This window comes from Macaca thibetana, chromosome 15, assembly GCF_024542745.1.
Source record: "Macaca thibetana thibetana isolate TM-01 chromosome 15, ASM2454274v1, whole genome shotgun sequence".
NCBI classification, from domain to species: domain Eukaryota; kingdom Metazoa; phylum Chordata; class Mammalia; order Primates; family Cercopithecidae; genus Macaca; species Macaca thibetana.
In genome coordinates, this window is record NC_065592.1 from 97,849,855 (window position 1) to 97,870,170 (window position 20,316).

At 36.5% G+C, this 20,316-nt stretch overlaps 1 protein-coding gene across 5 annotated transcripts in view; it reads right to left on the reverse strand.

Moving 5' to 3' along the window:
* AGTPBP1 (ATP/GTP binding carboxypeptidase 1) overlaps positions 1 to 20,316 on the reverse strand; it is a 198,468-nt gene that overhangs the window by 21,906 nt on the left and 156,246 nt on the right. For all 5 annotated transcript variants that reach the window (XR_007719870.1, XM_050761609.1, XM_050761610.1 and 2 more), the window contains exons 24-25: positions 14,234 to 14,410; positions 10,670 to 10,830 (exon numbers count right to left, since the gene is read on the reverse strand). Coding sequence is in view for 4 of the 5 variants with exons in the window: in XM_050761609.1 (XP_050617566.1) it covers positions 10,670 to 10,830; positions 14,234 to 14,410 (338 nt within the window). In the remaining variant the exon portion in view is untranslated. The remainder of the gene's footprint in view (positions 1 to 10,669; positions 10,831 to 14,233; positions 14,411 to 20,316) is intronic.

The window sequence follows — 20,316 nt, forward strand, 5'->3', positions numbered from 1 at the left end:
GATACCAGAAGTAAAGTACATGGGGCAAGACCAGTCAGAAGGTTACTGGAGTCATCCAGGCAAAGGGTAATGGCAGCCTGGACTACTGTAATGGTAAAGGAGATGGAGAGAAATGAATGCTCTGAGAAATATCTTAGAAGATAAATCGAAAAGTTCTGGGTGATGGATTGGGTTAAGGGTAAGAGAGAAAGAGGAAAATGCCAAGAATAAGACATGAGCATCTGGGTGGACAGGGATGGCTAAGAATGAACAGGTTTGTTCTGGGAGCAGCAGTCACAAGCTGAGTTCTAGACCAGTTAATTTTGTGTCCAGGTGTACATAAGCAAGTTGGAAGATGGATCCACAGGTCTGGGAGATTGTAACTATTTTGGAGTTGTCAACATACAGGTAGAATGTGAAGTCACAGGAATGAATATCACCCACAGAAAGCAGGTAAGTTGAGATGTGGAGGAGGAGAAAAAGCAAAAGAAGATGAAGGAAAAAATGCTCAAAGGAAAGTTTATGAACACACCACCCCTGTTTCCCGCTCAACAAATAAACCCAAGTGACCTGTGTTAATTAACTATGGCTGTTGTTACCAAAGTAAGTTTTATTAGTGATCACTGATGCAGAGTACGACTAAAGGATGAATATCAACAGCTAAGAGAAGGAGGTAAGGATAAGAAATATGTACAACATCCCCCACATCACATTACCAATAATGTAAATAATGACAAGAATTTGCACTTATTCCTGAAAAGTTTCCAAGAGCAAGAAAAAGAACAGCTGAATGAATAAGCAATTACTATAAAATAAGATATTAAAATAATAAATAGCAGTAACTAAGGAAAAAAGCTTTGCCAACCTGTATTGGGTGGGGGAAAGCAGGCTTAAAAGCAACAAGTATATACCAAAGATCTGATCTGAAATTATAAAGCTGGCTAGTTTCATCTTCATCCCATAGTCAGAACCTCCTCATCCCCCTTATTTACTCTATCTGTATTACATGAAAAACAAAACAATAACAACAACAAATTTACATTTAAGAAGCAGCATAAACTGAATAGCAGTACGCTAGTAATGTGTCATATCACACCGGAAGTATCCACCTCAAAAAACAACTCCAGATCGCTCTGCAGCCGCCACTCTCCTCAGAGTACCACATTAGCTGGTGCTTACGTCACAGAAGTACCAGGCTACTATAAGCTTCTAAATGTTTTGAATTAATACATTTTTCATATAGGATGGATCATTTATCATTCCCTACTTAAAGACACACACAATTACTATTTCCTCTTCTGTAAAATCTATACTCATTAGCAAAGAACTGAACACTTGCTCCTCTGATGTTTTCTTCAGTCTTAACTTTTCTAAGCTCCAGATAAGTCTTTCCACCTTACCTAGTCTAGAGTAGTCCCCTATTACCTGCAGAGGACAAGATCAAGACCCCTCTGTTCATGCCTGAAACTGTGGACGGTACCAACCCCATATATCTGGTTTTTTCCATCTGATAACTGAGACAGCTACTAAGTGACTAAGGGGTGCAGGGGGTGGGTAGAGTGTGTCTATAGTGTGGCTACGCTGGACAAAAACAATGACTCATGTCCCAGGTGGAATGGAGTGGGATGGCAGGAGACGTCACCACATTACTGAGAACAACATGCGATTTACAATTTATGAATTGTTTATTTCGGGAATTTTCCATTTAATGTTTTTGGACTGCGTTTGACCACAGGTAAATGAAACCATGGAAAGTGAAACCAAGGATAAGGGGGCTACTGTATTTTCCATTGCTAACTTTGTTTCCTTCACGTTCAGCTGCTATTTTTTTTACCAAACCTCATCTACTATTATCTTTCAAGCCCTACTCTAAAACCTAATGACTTGGGAAAAACTCTCTCAGATAAACCCAGACTTCACTCAGTCACTCTTTTTCTCCAAATGTCTATGTAATTTTTAACTGTTATTTCTGTACTCTTTTATAACACCATCATGCCACTTCACAAACATAAACTGTGCTTTCTCCATTATACTACTGGCTCCCCTCAGGACATGAGCTCTCATTTCCCATTTCTCCTACTTTTGCAGAGATTCTAGCTCAACACTGCCCATAATAGGTTTGCAATAAACATCTAAACATAACGACTCATTAATAGAACATAATTGGTCAATGAATAGCTACTACATGACAGATACTGAGATTACAAAAATAATTTTTAAAAAGCTCCCTCCCTTTGGATTGTTGGAGCCTAAGCAGGGTGAGGAAGGCATCCGAGAGAGCAGTGAGATAGAAGATTAGTTACACACAGGCAGGTTGATCAAATAAGTAAAAAATATTCAAGATAATGACAGCCAGGTTTCTCACTGTTAAGGAAGGGAATTAGACATTTAAAATTTTAAAACTAGACTTAACCCTTAGGTGTAGAATCAGAATTGAACATATCACTGTGAACTCAGAATTTTCAGGTTATGTCTGTCTTTATTTGAGCACGCATGTATATGCATGTGTGCACATACATATAAATTCATGTATGTAAATACTTAAATATATTCTATAGCTCTGTCCACTGAGAGGACTTCAGAGCAGTAACATCACAAAAGCAATAAATAACAACTAGCACCGAGGCTTACATATAAATACTGTTTTCCACCAAAAGGAATCAGGGAGCATTGAAGAAATGACTGATTGCAACACTGAGATAAATAACATGCAATGACGGCCTGGGAAATCCTGTTCTGCCAAAAAGCAAGGAAATCCTCAAAGACTGATGGGGACATATAAAAAACATACAGAAGTTTGAAGGGGCCAAATCAGGAAAATTTTGAGCATCAAAATAAACAATGACAGCAATAGATTAAAACTCACTGAATTAAAATTATAAATCATAAACTCAATACATACAAATATAAGATGAATAAATTAAAAGTAGGATGATAAAATGGAATACTGACAGTTTCAAAGTACGTGCCCATAAAAATATTTATTAATTATAAAAGAGGAAAAAACTAACTTCATAATGGAGAAGTTTGGCAGATACCATCTTAATTAAATGATCAAAGGGAACATCTTGAGTAATGGAATAAATTAAAACTGCGTTCTATGATAAGATGCAATGAGAAGCGCACAGTATCCGTGATAGTCTCGCCAAAGATGCATAATCTGAATATAATCATGCAACACAGACAAATGCAGATTGAGAACCTTTAATCCTCAAAAGTGTCAGGATACAGAAGTCAAGGAAAAGTCAGAAGTATGTAAAAAATTCATCTGAGATAGACAAAGAGGAATGATAGCATGGAGGAAAAAGTGACTAGTTTCCTACATCAATAAACAGGAGAAAGAGCTACAGTAAAATCTCAAAAGAAAACTGAATTTGTAATTGGCCATTATTAGTTGTTGTTGTCGTTATTTTATTTTATTTTATTTTTTGAGGCACGGTTTCACTCTGTCACCCAGACTGGAGTGCAGTGGCAGGATCTCAGCTCACTACAACCTCTGCCTCCTGGGTTCAAGCGATTCTCCTGCCTCAGCCTCCTGAGTAGCTAGGACTACAGGCACACACCACCATGCTTGGCTAATTTTCGTATTTTTAATAGAGATGGGGTTTTGCCATGTTGGCCAAGCTGGTCTGGAACTCCTGACCTGACCTCAAGTGACCCGCCCACCTTGGCCTTGCAAAGTGCTGGGATTACAGGTGTGAGCCACCGTGCCTGGCTTGGTTTGTATTTTTTTATATATGCAATGATAAGGATGAGAAGCTCTTAACCGTTTTTATGCCACAGCTCCCTTAAAGAGTATGGTGAGGCCTCGCCCATGGAGCCTTACTCACTGCTAGCACATCAGTCTGAGATCAAATTCTGAGGCAGCAGCGAGGCTAGGGGAGGGGTGCCCACCATTGCTGAGGCTTGAGTAGGTAAACAAAGCAGCTGGGAAGCTCAAACTGGGTGGAGCCCACCACAGCTCAAGGAGGCCTGCCTGCCTCTGTAGACTTCACTTCTGGGGGCAGGGCATAGCTGAACAAAAGGCAGCAGAAACTTCTGCAGACTTAAGTGTCCCTGTCTGACAGCTTTGAAGAGAGTAGTGGTTCTCCCAGCACCGATATTGAGATCTGAGAACCGACAGGCCATCCACACCAAAAACCCATCGGTACGTCACCATCATCAAAGACCAAAGGTAAATAAAACCACAAAGATGGGGAGAAACCAGAGCAGAAAAGCTGAAAATTCTAAAAATCAGAGCGCTTCTTCTCCTCCAAAGGAACGCAGCTCCTCACTAGCAATGGAACAAAGCTGGACGGAGAATGACTTTGATGAGTTGAGAGAAGAAGCCTTCAGACAATCGGTAATAACAAACTTCTCCAAGCTAAAGGAGGATGTTCGAACCCATTGCAAAGAAGCTAAAAACCTTGAAAAATGATTAGACGAATGGCTAACTAGAATAACCACTTTAGAGAAGTCTTTAAATGATGTGATGGAGCTGAAAACCATGGCACGAGAACTACGTGATGTATGCAGAAGCTTCAGTAGCCGATTTGGTCAAGTGGAAGAAACGGTATCAGTGACCAAAGGTCAAATGAATGAAACGAAGCAAGAAGAGAAGCTTAGAGAAAAAAGAGTAAAAAGAAATGAACAAAGTCTCCAAGAAATATGGGACTATGTGAAAAGACCAAATCTACATCTCATTGGTATACCTGACAATACATACCTGACAGGGAGAATGGAACCAAGTTGGAAAACACTCTTCAGGATATTTTCCAGGAGAACTTCCCCAACCTAGCAAGGCAGGCTAACATTCAAACTCAGGAAATACAGAGAACACCACAAAGATACTCCTTGAGAAGAGCAACTCCAACACACATAACTGTCAGATTCACTAAAGTTGAAATGAAGGAAAAAGTGTTAATGGCAGCCAGAGAGAAAGGTTGGGTTACCCACAAAGGGAAGCCCATCAGACTAACAGTGGATCTCTTGGCAGAAACTTTACAAGCCAGAAGAGACTGGGGACAAATATTCAACATTCTTAAAAGAATTTTCAACCCAGAATTTCATATCCAGCCAAATTAAGCTTCATAAGTGAAGGAGAAATAAAATCCTTTATAGACAAACAAATGCTGAGAGATTTTGTCACCACCAGGCCTGCCTTACAAGAGCTCCTGAAGAAAGCACTAAACATGAAAAGGAACTACTGGGTGCCAGCCACTGCAAAAACATCCCAAATTGTAAAGACCACCGATGCTAGGAAGAAACTGCATCAACTAACGAGCAAAATAACCAGCTAACATCATAAAGACAGATCAAATTCACACATAACAGTATTAACCTTAAATGTAAATGGGCTAAATGCTCCAATTAAAAGACACAGACTGGCAAATTGGATAAAGAGTCAAGACCCATCCGTGTGCTGTATTCAGGAGACCCATCTCATGTGCAGAGACACACAAAGGCTCAAAATAAAGGGATGGAGGAAGATCTACCAAGCAAATGGAAAGCAAAAAAAAAAAAAAAAAAAAAAAAAAAAAAAAAAAAAGGCAGGGGTTGCAATCCTAGTCCCTGATAAAACAGACTTTAAACCAACAAAGATCAGAAGAGACAAAAAAGGCCATTACATAATGGTAAAGGGGTCAATTCAACAAGAAGAACTATCTTAAATATGTATGCACTCAATACAGAAGCACCCAGATTCATAAGGCAAGTCCTTAGAGACCTACAAAGAGACTTAGACTCCCACACAATAATAATGGTAGACTTCAACACCCCACTGTCAACATTAGACAGATCAACGAGACAGAAAGTTAGCAAGGATATCCAGGAATTGAACTCAGCTCTGCACCAAGCAGACTTAAGAGACATCTACAGAACTCTCCACCCCAAATCAACAGAATATACATTCTTCTCAGCACCACATCACACTTACTCCAAAATTGACCACATAGTTGGAAGTAAAGCACTCCTCAGCAAATGTACAAGAACAGAAATTAAAACAAACTATCTCTCAGACCACAGTGCAATCAAACTAGAACTCAAGACTAAGAAACTCAATCAAAACTTCTCAACTACGTGGAAACTGAACAAACTGCTCCTGAATGACTACTGGGTATATAACGAAATGAAGGCAGAAATAAAGATGTTCTTTGAAACCAATGAGAACAAAGACACAACATACCAGAATCTCTGGGACACATTTAAAGCAGTGTGTAGAGGGAAATTTATAGCACTAAATGCCCACAAGAGAAAGCAGGAAAGATCTAAAATTGACACCCTAACAACACAATTAAAAGAACTAGAGAAGCAAGAGCAAACACATTCAAAAGCCAGCAGAAAGCAAAAAATAACTAAGATTAGAGCAGAACTGAAGGAGAGAGAGACACAAAAAACCCTTCAAAAAAAATGATGAATCCAGGACCTGATTTTTTGAAAAGATCAACAAAATTGATAGACTGCTAGCAAGACTAATAAAGAAGAAAAGAGAGAAGAATCAAATAGACGCAATAAAAAAATGATAAAGGGGATATCACCACCGATCCCACAGAAACACAAACTACCATCAGAGAATACTATAAGCACCTCTACGTAAATAAACTAGAAAATCTAGAAGAAATGGATAAATTATTGGACACATATATCCTCCCAAGATTAAACCAGGAAGAAGTTGAATCCCTGAATAGACCAATAACAGGCTCTGAAATTGAGGCAATGATTAATAGCCTACCAACCAAAAAAAAGTCCAGGACCAGCAGATTCACAGCCTAATTCTACCAGAGGTACAAACAGGAGCTGGTACCATTCCTTCTGAAACTATTCCAATCAATAGAAAAAGAGGGAATCCTCCCTAACTCATTTTATGAGGCCAACATCATCCTGATACCAAAGCCTGGCAGAGACACAACAAAAAAAAATATACCTGAAGAACATCGATGCAAAAATCCTCAATAAAATACTGGCAAACCGAATCCAGCAGCACATCAAAAAGCTTTTCCACCACGATCAAGATGGCTTCATCCCCAGGATGCAAGGCTGGTTCAACATAGGCAAATCAATAAACATAATCCATCATGTAAACAGAACCAAAGACAAAAACCACATGATTATCCCAAAAGATGCAGAAAAGGCCTTTCACAAAATTCAACAGCCTTCATGCTAAAAACTCTCAATAAATTCGGTATTGGTGGGACATATCTCAAAATCATAAGAGCTACTTATGACAGACTCACAGCTAATATCATACTGAATGGGCAAAAACTGGAAGCATCCCCTTTGAAAACTGGCACAAGACAGGGATGCCCTCTCTCATCACTCCTATTCAACATAGTGTTGGAAGTTCTGGCCAGGGCAATCAGGCAAGAGAAAGAAATATAGGATATTCAATTACAGAAAAAGGAAGTCAAATTGTCCCTGTTTGCAGATGACATGATTGTATATTTAGAAAACCCCATTGTCTCAGCCCCAAATCTCCTTAAGCTGATAAGCTACTTTAGCAAAGTCTCAGGATACAAAATCAACATGCAAAAATCACAAACATTCCTATTCACCAATTACAGACAAACAGAGAGCCAAATCATGAGTGAACTTCCATTCACAATTGCTTCAAAGAGAATAAAATACTTAGGAATACAACTTACAAGGGATGTGAAGGACCTCTTCAAAGAGAACTACAAACCACTGCTCAATGAAATAAAAGAGGATACAAACAAATGGAAGAACATTCCATGCTCACGGATAGGAAGAATCAATACTGTGAAAATGGCCATACTGCCCAAGGTAATTTATAGATTCAATGCCATCCCCATCAAGCTACCAATGACTTTCTTCACAGAATTGGAAAAAAACTAAAGTTCTTATGGAACCAAAAAAGAGCCCGCACTGCCAAGACAAATCCTAAGGCAAAAGAACAAAGCTGGAGGCATCACACTACCTGACTTGAAACTATACTGCAAGGCTACAGTAACCAAAACAGCATGGTACTGGTACCAAAACAGAGATATAGACCAATGGAACAGAATAGAGCCCTCGGAAATAACACCACACATCTACAACCATCTGATCTTTGACAAACCTGACAAAAACATGAAATGAGGAAAGGATTCCCTATTTAATAAATGGTGTTGGGAAAACTGGCTAGCCATATGCAGAAAGCTGAAACTGGATCCCTTCCTTACACCTTGTACAAAAATTAATTCAAGATGGATTAAAGACTTAAATGTTAGACCTAAAACCATAAAAACCCTAGAAGAAAACCTAGGCAATACCATTCAGGACATAGGCATGGGCAAGGACTTCATGACTAAAACACCAAAAGCAATGGCAACAAAAGCCAAAATTGACAAATGAGATCTAATTAAACTAAAGAGCTTCTGCACAGCAAAAGAAACTACCATCAGAGTGAACAGGCAACCTACAGAATGGGAGAAAATTTTTACAATCTATCCATCTGACAAAGGGCTAATATCTAGAATCTACAAAGAACATAAACAAATTTACAAGAAAAAAATCAAACAACCCCATCAAAAAGTGGGCAAAGGATATGAACAGACACTTCTCAAAAGAAGACATTTATGCAGCCAACAGACACATGAAAAAATGCTCATCATCACTGGCCATCAGAGAAATGCAAATCAAAACCACAATGAGATACCATCTCACACCAGTTAGAATGGCGATCATTAAAAAGTCAGGAAACAACAGGTGCTGGAGAGGATGTGGAGAAATGGGAATGCTTTTACACTGTTGGTGGGACTGTAAACTAGTTCAACCATTGTGGAAGACAGTGTGGCAATTCCTCAAGGATCTAGAACTAGAAATACCATTTGACCCAGCCATCCCATTACTGGGCATATACCCAAAGGACTATAAATCATGCTGCTATAAAGACACATGCACACGTATGGTTATTGCAGCACTGTTCACAATAGCAAAGACTTGGAACCAACCCAAATGTCCATCAGTGATAGACTGGATAAAGAAAATGTAGCACATATACACCATGGAATACTATGCAGCCATAAAAAAGGATGAGTTCATGTCCTTTGTAGGGACATGGATGAAGCTGGAAACCATCATTCTAAGCAAACTATCACAAGGAAAGAAAACCAAATACTGCATGTTCTCACTCATAGGTAGGAATTGAACTTAAGAACACTTGGACACAGGGTGGGGAATGTCACACACCGGGGCCTGTCGTGGGGTCAGGGGAGTGGGGAGAGATAGCATTAGTAGATATACCTAATGTAAATGACGAATTAACAGGTGCAGCACACCAACATGATACATGTATACATATGTAACAAACCTGCACGTTGTGCACATGTACCATAGAACTTCAAGTATAATAATAAAAAGAAATTTAAAAAAAGAGTCTGATGAGGCCTATAAACTCCTTCTCATAATACTTTTAAATATATAAAACAAAATAAATATGATTACAAAGGAAATCAATTATATGGAAATACAATTATCAAAATGTTAAAACATTTGTGATATAGCAGTATATGTGATTTCTTTAAAATATGTGCTTTTCAAAATATATATACTCCCCTTAAAACAATAAGACCAGTGGAGGGTCTAATCATAACCATAGTTGTGAAGTATTAGTAAGTATAAATATATCTAAAGCACCGGTAACATGTCTGTTGACTATGTTAAGAATACATGAATTAAAACTTGAAAGGAGGCTTAAGTATCAGTGAGAACTGACAATCATTATATTCATTTCTATTCTTGTTTAGGAGGTACTTTGAAGGGCAGAGAATACAGGTGATTATTTGTCTAAATTATCACATTTATGAAGAATTGAGTTCCAAGTAATGTTTGTCACACCTAAAACTACTATACTGACGTAACAGTGCAGAGCAATAAATTAACAAATTTGATGACAAGTTAATACCTAACAACAAAAATCATGAAGGTTCTATAAAATGAGACTATTCTTACCCATATACACAAAACTATAAAATGCTAATCTCTGGCATTATGATTAAGAATTATGATATGAAATTATCTGAGCCTGTAACTTATCAAATTTGTATATACTAAATTTTAGGAGAAAAAGACTACCTATTTAGAAGTATATTTGGCAGATGCTGTTAAATTTTCAAAGGAATGCTAAATTAGCTGTTTCTACTATATATAACTAGAAGGATACTGGACAGCCATCTGATGTGTGTAGACATCAACAAAATCTTCTGAAATATTCCTGACTCTAAGCCCTCTTTCTCCTTTTTTTTTTTTTGAGATAGAGTCTCCCTCTATTGCCCAGGCTAGAGTGCAGTGGTGAAATCTCAGCTCACTGCAACCTCCACCTCCCAGGTTCAAGTGATTCTCCTGACTCAGCCTCCCAAGTAGTGCTGAGATTACAGGCACGAGCCACTGCACTCAGCTGTCTAAGCCCTCTTAACTTAGATATTAGCTAAGTACAATATTCCTCACATTGTTCATTTTGGGGTTAAAAGTAAACCGGCACAACCACTAAAAATATCTGAAATATATTTTTATTAAAATCTCATCCAAATATCAACATTAAAAGAATCAGCAGTATAATAATTTGGAATGAATATTAGATGTATTAACTTAATTATATTAATTCTAAACATGTTCTCGCCTGTCAAAATTTCCATGCCTTTTCTATGCTAAGTTATTTTAATGACGTCTAATAACATACTACAATATAATAAAAGAATAAACAATTTTGTCCTACCTAGTTACTTTGCAGCTTGATTCAATTAAATCATTTTCAAAGTCAAGCAGGCTGGAAGGCAGATTATACTCCAGTGGAGAGGTCAGTCTTTTCAAACGTAAAAGACCAACACAAAATTTTGCTCCCATCTCTTCCAGTTCTCGGGTACCAATCTGTAAACCCTTGAAATAAAGAATATTATGCATATAATTACAAAGTTTGCTATCTTCTGGATACATCTCAATGAAATTATATAAAAGGAATTTATATTAATAAAATTAAAAGGCTGGTACTTTGTATGGAAGTAGGACTCAATACGTTTAACATCTTAACAATACAAGATTATTCTAAGTCACAAATGAAACTGTCCTAAAAGACAATTTCTAAAACGTCTATTCTCTTTCACTATGATGCAAACTATTTTCACCATCACACTAGGGGGAAAAATACAGTAACACTTTGTGATTAATGTTACTTGTAGAATTCATGTGAGAAACTATATTTTAACAAGAGCTTGTTAGTATTTCTTGTAATCCACTACTTTGTATGCTAATGTTGAAATATTATAGTATTAAAATCAAGGCTCCAATATGTATACTTGAACAGTACTTTATAGATGCTTTTGTATGATAAGAGAAATTGATCAGTAAAAAGCAAATAAAGGTAACTGTCAAAAAAAAAGAATCAAATCTAAGCCAATGAAGTAGTGGTAAAATAAATTCCTATGATCCATGTCAATTCAGAATGTTCATTTCAAATTTTGCCTACTAAAGCAAAAAGAGTATTTTATCTTAACCTCCCTATCTTTTTTAAAAAATGGTTTCCCAATAAGTAACATAAGGTTTACCAAAAGTTAAATGTTATCACATAAAACCATAAAAATGGCCTGCAAATTAATATACTCATCATTTTTTTTCAGATATAAACAAATCCCTAAAAAAGGCAAAATTCTTGCACCTATAAAAGTTGTAGCTGTAGATGACAGCTGATATCAATTAGAGAGAAAGTATTTTAAAACAGCTTTTCAGTGACCAGACTAAGTGAGTTCCTATGGCACACAGTAACTGAAGAAAATGAACTGTAACAACTGTTACTTACTCTACATGAAGCACATGACTTTACAGTAATTTTTTAACTTTTCAACTTTTTGGTTTAAATAGTTTGGCCAACTCCCAAATATTCTAGGAAATAAGACCTAACTGACTTCATTAGAACATTCATTTGACCTTTTGATTTGTAACTTTTAGAAAGGTTATACGTGTTTCTGAATTAGTTCATAGACAATAAAAATAAAGAATACTTACATCCTAAAACTCAGTAAGATAAAAATATTGTTGAGGGTGAAAAAGACTGTTACCTAAAATATTATGAGACTCACATACTTATCAGCTAACAAGTTTAAGAGACGTTAAGTGTGTGTGGAGAGGTTGGGAACGTATGGGAGCTCTGTGTACTTTCCACTCAATTTTGCTGTGAACCTAAAATTGCTCTAAAAAATAAAGTCTATTAACTTTTTTAAAAGTATATGTTATGATCAAAATCTTGCATTTTAGACATTAAAGGAAAGCCCTGGCTTAGTAAGACACTTCTCTCAGTGAGAGTTTTAAATCAATGTATACATTATTTACTAAACAATATCAAAGAAAAATGAGTATTTATTAGGTATCCATTTTGTTTGTAAAAGTTTATATATTTATACATTAAAAATAAAAATGACTTGAAAAAATGATTTCACATTTTACATTTCAAAATATATCTTAGCTTTCTAAAAATCTGTGTTTTTAAAATGACCAAATTTATCAAAATAGAAATCAAAAAACATTTTTAAATTCAATGAAAGTCTATCAGTAGAATCCAAATAGAGTGACAAAGCACTTTTATTGTATACTATGGATGATTTCAGGGGTATCCAAGTCAGGTGTCCTGACAGCTTCTTTCTCCACTGCCCAGAAGCTTGTTTCAGAGACAGTGATGCTTTAAGTCACCTTCTGAGCCCAACTGCATAAGTCAACTCTTTAAGAATTAACAGTGTTTCCATAAATCATATAGCCCAAGGTTTTTCCCTAGAAATCACCTATATTCTTATAAAAAGTGATTCTCAAGTTTCTTCCCCATCCCACACACTTATTGAGCGAGACCCTTAACAACAGTTGTCCACTGAAGCAATGATCAGGTGCAGGGGCTGCAAGCTGGAGTGGTACTAAAGCTACATTTTCTCTCTCACCACCATCATGCCCTTGGTAAAACTACACTGACTAGAAGTCACTGTTTTTACAATATTCAGGGAGATCTCATATTACACTTTGGAAGATCACATTGTGATCAACCTAAAATTCAGGGAAGAGTCACTGAACAGAAAGAACTGAAATTTCAGTAAGTTCTACTTTACTACTACTCTTCTTATTTAAGTTCTACTTTACTACAACTATACTTATTTAAGTTCTACTTTACTTAAACATCCCTTGCAAAATCAATGTAATTTTCTTCCAGTTTGTTACAGACTGAAAAAGTCATTATTTAAGCTCTCCTAAAATATTTCACATCAACCATAATATGTTTACATTTTAAATGCTAACCAGTTAGATGTTTCTTTTCAAACACGAAGTTATAACCACCTTTATGTTGAGGTATATAAAAATCATTCTCAGATTCAGTACCCTCTTTCCCCATAACAAAAGAAATGAACAAAATGGAATGAGTGGAATAATTAGCATGACACCTGAAAATCTTTCTGTGCCAAGGCGAGACATAGAAATGCCCAGTTTTGCTCATTGCTTATCTAAAGTCCAACTCATTGCACATTAAGTCTTCAATTTCTAAAATTAATAAATCCAAAATCACCTAACATTTTACTAGTATTTAATTTCAAAAGTACAGTTTAAATTCTAATTATCTCCAGTAAAAGCCTATAGTACCACGAATGAGTAGTCTTAATGAAGAAAAACGTTTACTAATGGGATATGTATTTAAAAGTCACACATAAGGCCAGATGTGGTATCTCATGCCTGTAATCCTGGCACTTTGAGAGGCCAAGGTAGGAGGAGTGCTTGAGGCCAGGAGTTTGAGACCGGTTTGGGCAATATGGTGAGACCTGTCTCTATTTTTATTTTTCAAAATATAAACAAACAAACACATAAACAATAGCTACACATACAAAAACCTAAATATAACAAACCTGCTGCTTTTTAAATAAATATGATGTGTTTATTTTAAATGCATAAAAATATATTTACACCCAATAAATTAAAACAATAGAAAATTTTTAATGTACCACTTACACAGGTTAATATAAATTACTAATGAGTAAATGTGTACTCTAATATGCTTGCTTAAAAATTATGAATATAAACAGACTCAACCAAGAATTTAAGGATCCAAGCAAGCTATTTAGTTCAGAGAAGTAAATGAACCAACAAAACAAAAAATTAAAACCTATTCTTAAGACTGTATATGATTCCATTATTACAAATTACATGTAACTCAATAAAACAAACATCATTTAATATATACTTAAAAATCACAAGACATATATGAAAGGAAAGTCTTCAAATATCTTTCGTGGTTAGAAAACCTAAGATGTTTTACCTTGTATTTTCCCTGATCACAGCCACATAAAGTACTCTCCATGGTATAACTTCTTTGTACTCCTATTTCCCTCCAAACTACAACACGTGCTGTGGATTCTTTAGATTTTTCCACTACGAAGCTACAGCTGCTCATGCAAAATGCTGGGGCAATATGGCTCAGTATCTTAGGCAATGTCTGTTAAAAACAAGAATGATGATGATAAAATAAACCAAGAGGTAGTTTTTAATTTTAAATGTTTTTATTTTTAAGAAGTTTTTGATGAAAACACAGTAATCAGAGCAAAGCCATGTGGATGTTCTATTATATATCCCTTGCCATTCAAACAGCAAAACAATCCTCTTAACTAATTTCAAATTTTCTACTTTTCTAAACAAATACAGTATCCAGTTAGAAAACAATGGAAGAATCACATTCACAGTATAACCAGTAAGCAAAATAAAATTATTTGAGAAAACCATGTCTAAAAATATGAAAAAAATGTTTAAAATGTGAAATTTAGTCATAAAAGACTAATTGAGATGTTTAACACTGTAAATGCCAATCATCCCTAACTTAATTAATAAAGCTAAGACAATCACAATCAAAACTACTGCCGAAGTTTTCTGCAACTGAAATTATTCTCAATTTCATCTGAAAGCATAAATATAGAAGTATACCCTGAGAAACTGTAGGGTCGGGGGGAAGGCTGTAACTAGAGAAATAATCCAACATATCAAACTAGCTTACAGACCTAAACTAAGTTAAATTGTGATACTGACACAGGAACAGATGCATCTCTAGAAAGAAAGAGAGTTCAGAATTAGAACCAAATGTATTAAACTTATTATTAGTAGAGAAAAGATGGATTATTCATTAAATACTGGCACTACTGGATAGCCATTAAGAAAAACAATCTAAAGTCACTCTTCATTAAATTAAGTTCTAGGTGGATTGAGAATATAAACTTAAAATTAATAAATATTTTTAAATGAAACTAGAAATAGTAAACATGGAACTGTACTTTTAAAACTTCAGAATGGGTCAGGCATGGTGGCTCACGCCTGTAATCTCAGCACTTTGGGAGTCCAAGGCAAGTGGATCATGAGGTCAGGAGTTCAAGACCAGCTTGGCCAACGTAGTGAAACTCTGTCTTTACTAAAAATACAAAAAATTAGCCAGGCGTGGTGGCAGGCACCTGTAATCTCAGTTACTTGGGCGGCTGAGGCAAGAGAATTGCTCAAACCCGGGAGGCAAAGGTTGCGGTGAGCTGAGATCACACCATTGCACTCTAGTCCGGGCAAAGTGCAAGACTCCATCTCAAAAACAAACAAAAAAATGCTTAGAATGAAAAAAATCTTTCTAAGCCTCAAAACTCCAAAAAACAATTTATGAAATTAACAAATATGATAAAATTTTAAATTACTACACATCATAAACAAAAAATTAAAAAATATACTTGTAATATATAAAGAGGTTTTTTGTTTTTGCTGTTTTTGTTTTTTTGTTTGTTTTTTTTGAGATACAGTTTCACTCTTGTTGCCCATGCTGGAGTGCAATGGCGCAATCTCGGCTCACTACATCCTCTGCCTCCCAGGTTCAAGCAATTCTCCTGCCTCAGCCTCCCAAGTAGCTAGAATTACAGGCATGCGCCACCACACCCGGCTAATTTTGCATTTTTAGTAGAGACGGGGTTTCTCCATGTTGGTCAGGCTGGTCTCGAACTTCCGACCTCAGGTGATCTGCCCGTCTCGGCCTCCCAAAGTGCTGAGATTACAGGCGTGAGCCACCACTCCTGGCCTATAGAGTTCTTATTTAAAAAACAATAACAATTACATGACCTGAACAAAAGTAAGCAGAAAATATAAGAAAAGACTATTTTAAAAGACACAGATCATAATTGGCCAAAACATAGGAAAACTCAACCTTATTTATAATTATAGGTATGCTAGTTAACAATCAGGTATTATTTTCACCTGACAAAGATGATAGTACAATGTAATAAGGGTGTGGAAAAACAGTACTATCGTTCATGGTATTTGGTAGTATCAATTTGTACATTCTTTATGGAGGACAATTTAGCAATACTTATTAAATGACTATCAACAGAGACCACTAAGTAAATAAATTTGGGTACAGTTTACAAAAGTAACAAAAATGCACAATGGAAATCTTATCTGACTGTTTAAAAGACTGAGACAGATTCAGACATGATGATCTGGAAAGATGACCAATAAATACTATCATGGGAAAAAGTTACTAGGTAGTGTTTAAAATACATAAAAAGACAAAAACTGCATACGCTACTTGCATATCTATATGGATGTGCTCAGTGGCAAGTCTCACAATATACATGGTAAAACTGCCTAGTGTTAAGAGAATGACTAGGAAAAGATAACTTTCACTCACTTCTTTATATAAATCTGGAGTGTTTCCCCATTTTTTATATAATTCTAATCATTTTATTTATTTAGGAGAGGGGAAGAAGAGAGAAGGCACCCAAAAAGAAAATGTGCTTTGAAGTTCTGCTAAGAGCTGCAGTAGGTTACCGAAAATGTTTTTTGGAAAATAACCTAGGGCGCTGGTTTAGGCATAACTGTAGGAAGAGAGGCACTGTGACAGAATGGAAAGCACACAGGACTTAAAGCAACACAGCTCATTTCAGTCCTAGGCACACCATATTTTGGCCAAGGCCTCAAGCATGTCAACTGACTCAGATGTCTTAGTGGACTTATTTGTGTAGAAGGAATGATGATCCCTACCTACATCACAGAGCATCGTGAGGCTGGCACAGAAAATTCATATGAAAGCTATAAGCACAACACTAAAAGCTGTAAGCACAATACCAATACGGTAATATAATTGTTACATGTTGGTCTATAGGTATAATTAATTCATCCATCCATTCAACAAATATTTACTTAATGCCTACTAAGAATCAGGGATACTCAGTCAACCAAATAAACAAAAGTCCTAATTTACATTATTGTTAGTCATCTCATTCAGGAATGATGATCTACTATCCATAATATTTAGCAATATTAAAACATCCCTAAAAAGCTAATAGTTTTGTTGAAGCTAAATTACATATTTCCATAGCATCATATGCTATGACGTTCACCTTATTGGAAGGATGCTATGATGTCCCCCTTATTGGAAGCAAATATATGATTTAACTTCAATTAAAAAATCCACTATGTTCCAAATTCCAAATTTTTTTTAATGTCAACATGATGCTCAAAGGAAATGCTCGTTGGAGCATTTTGGATTTCAGATTTTGGGATTAGGAATGCTCAAACTAGCAAGTATAATACAAATATTCCAAGAAACAAAAAAAAATCTGAAATCAAACACTTCTAGTCCCAAGCATTTTAGATAAGGGACACTTAACCTATAATAATAAATATTTGTTTTGTAAACCTTTTATTTTAAGCTAATTTTAAACTTAGAGAAAAGGTGCAAAAACAGTAGAATTTTCATTTTTCTGTCACCCTTAACGTTAATATCTTGACTATAGTTCAGTATCAGAACCAAAGAATTAGAATTGATACAATACTATTGATAGACCTTATTCAAACTTCATCAGTTTTTCTAATGCCGCGTTTCAGGATCCTATCCAGAATCTCACATTGCATTTAGTTACTGTTCCTCTTTAGCCTCCTGCAGTCTGTAACAGTTCCTCAGTCTTATAACTTTAATAATCCTAACACTTTTGAAGAGTATTGATTAGTTATTTTTTCAAATGACACTCAATTTAGGCTGGGCGTGGCAGCTCACACCTGTAATCCCAGTACTTTGGGAGGCCAAGGCAGGCAGATCATTTGATGTCAGGAGTTCGAGACCAGCCTGGCCAACATGGTGAAACCCCATATCTACTAAAAATACCAAAAAAAAAAATTAGCTAGGAGTGGTGGTGGGCACCTGTAATCCCAGCTACTCGGGAGGCTGAAGCAGGACAATCACTTGAACCCGGGAGACCGAGGCTGCAGTGAGCTGAGATCGTACCACTACACTCTGGCCTGGGTGACAGAGTGAGACTCCATCTCAAGAAAAAAAAGACACTCCATTTATATGTCATAGTTTTTTGTATTTTCCCAAAAAACATAAACACTTGCACTAAAAGGACAAAGCAGTACTATGATCTATCATCAGAAACATAGCACATAGCATTTATGTGTATTAGTCCATCCTTTCCCAACCCATCTGCCAAAAAAAAAAAAAAAGGTTCCATGGTATGGTAGTTGCCATCAAAAATGTCTTAATCACCAGAATCTAGGAATGTTACTTTACATGGCAAAAGGGGCTGTCCATATGTGATTCAGTTAAGAATCTGAGATAGTAAGATTATCCTGGATTATCTTAGTGGTCCTTGCCATCACAAGGGCTCTCATAAGGGAAAGGGGAAGGCAGCAGCAGGAGAGAAGGAGATGTAGCAATGGAAGCAGAGGTCAGATTTGATTCCTGGTTGAAAGGGACCATGACGCAAGGAACACAGACTTGTTAGGGGTGTGGAGGAGAACAAGGAAACACTTCTACCACAGGGCCTCAAAAATTAATGTAGTTGATGACACTTTGATTTTAACCCAGTGAGCCTTGCATTCGACTTCTGACCTGCAGAACTGTAAGTCAATTTGTTTTGCTGTGTTTGTGGTAGTTTGCTATAACAGCAATAGGAACTAATATGATGATAAAATGATGGGAAATACTCCACTTTCACACATGTGCACACACACCCACATACACACCTGCCCCACAATGTAAGCTTCTTACGTTTCCTAAAGAAAAGAAACAAAGTTGGCTGTGTCTAGTGCAATTACCTGATGTAACTAATTACACAACTACTGGTGAGAGGAGGTGTGTATGAAACACCTGTTAACATCTTGAGAAATGAAATTTGGGAGAAAAGTGCACTATTTACTCTAATTACAGCATCATCTTATGTTTCCTTTCACAACAAAATTCAAAAAATTAATCAAAGAAATTTGGGACGAGATAATTTTAATGAAAAAAACTGAGACCAAAGAGAGTTAATTTTATCTTTTTCTCTTTTTTTTGAGACAGAGTCTCACTCCCCCCCAGGCTGGACTATAGTGGTGAGATCTCGGCTCACTGCAAGCTCCACCTCCTGGGTTAATGCCATTCTCCTGCCTTAGCCTCCCGAGTAGCTAGGGCTACAGGCGCCCGCCACGGCACCCAGCTAATTTTTTGTATTTTTAGTAGAGACAGGGTTTCACCGTGGTCTTGATCTCCTGACCTCATGATCCGCCCGCCTCAGCCTCCCAAAATGCTGGGATTACAGATGTAAGCCACTGCGCCTGGCCAATTTTATCTCTTACAATGGAAAAACTCTTTTGCATTTACCTTCCCACATGTCTGTCTGCCATTCATCCAACAACTCACCTAACAACAAATACTTATTGAGTACTTATTATGAATAAGGTATTGTGCTATATAGTGGCAATGTTGACAAAATGAGCAAATCAGACATATTTGCTAGGCATGTGGCGCTTACTGAGAAACCTATTAATCAAATAACAGAAAACCTTACCATTATAATTCTTAAGTGTTATGAAGGAGACAGAATCCTATAGATGTCTGATCTGATTTCGTTTTGGGGACTAAGTGAGAATTCCCTGAGAAGTGAAGTATGATCCAAGCAAAAACGACTGGGTGAGGCAATGGTGGCAATGATGGTGCTGTTCCAGAGCGCAGCCTAGGGAAGGCTCTGTGCACGTGCTCTTCATCTAGCTTTCTCCCATTCTCTGGGCCTCTCACTAGTCTCATTTTCTTACTTTTTTTTTTATCTGGGTCTCAACTAAATATTCCCCTTTTCTCTATCACTGAGGTCTGCTAATCTACTTGGTTTCCTTTATTTAATGCGGTCTAACCTAATAAAACTCTATTTTCTGAAGGTCGTGTGGCAGAAATATTTGTTGACTGTTGACATGTTGGGCATTTTACATACATTCTTGGGATCTCCCTCCACCTTTATCCTGGACTTTGTCTCTCTCTTGAACTTAATTTCTGTATGCCTTCCTCTTTCATATATTCCTTTATTTTGGCAAGAATGTTGTCCAGCAGCTTCCAGAGAAAGGCTATTTGTG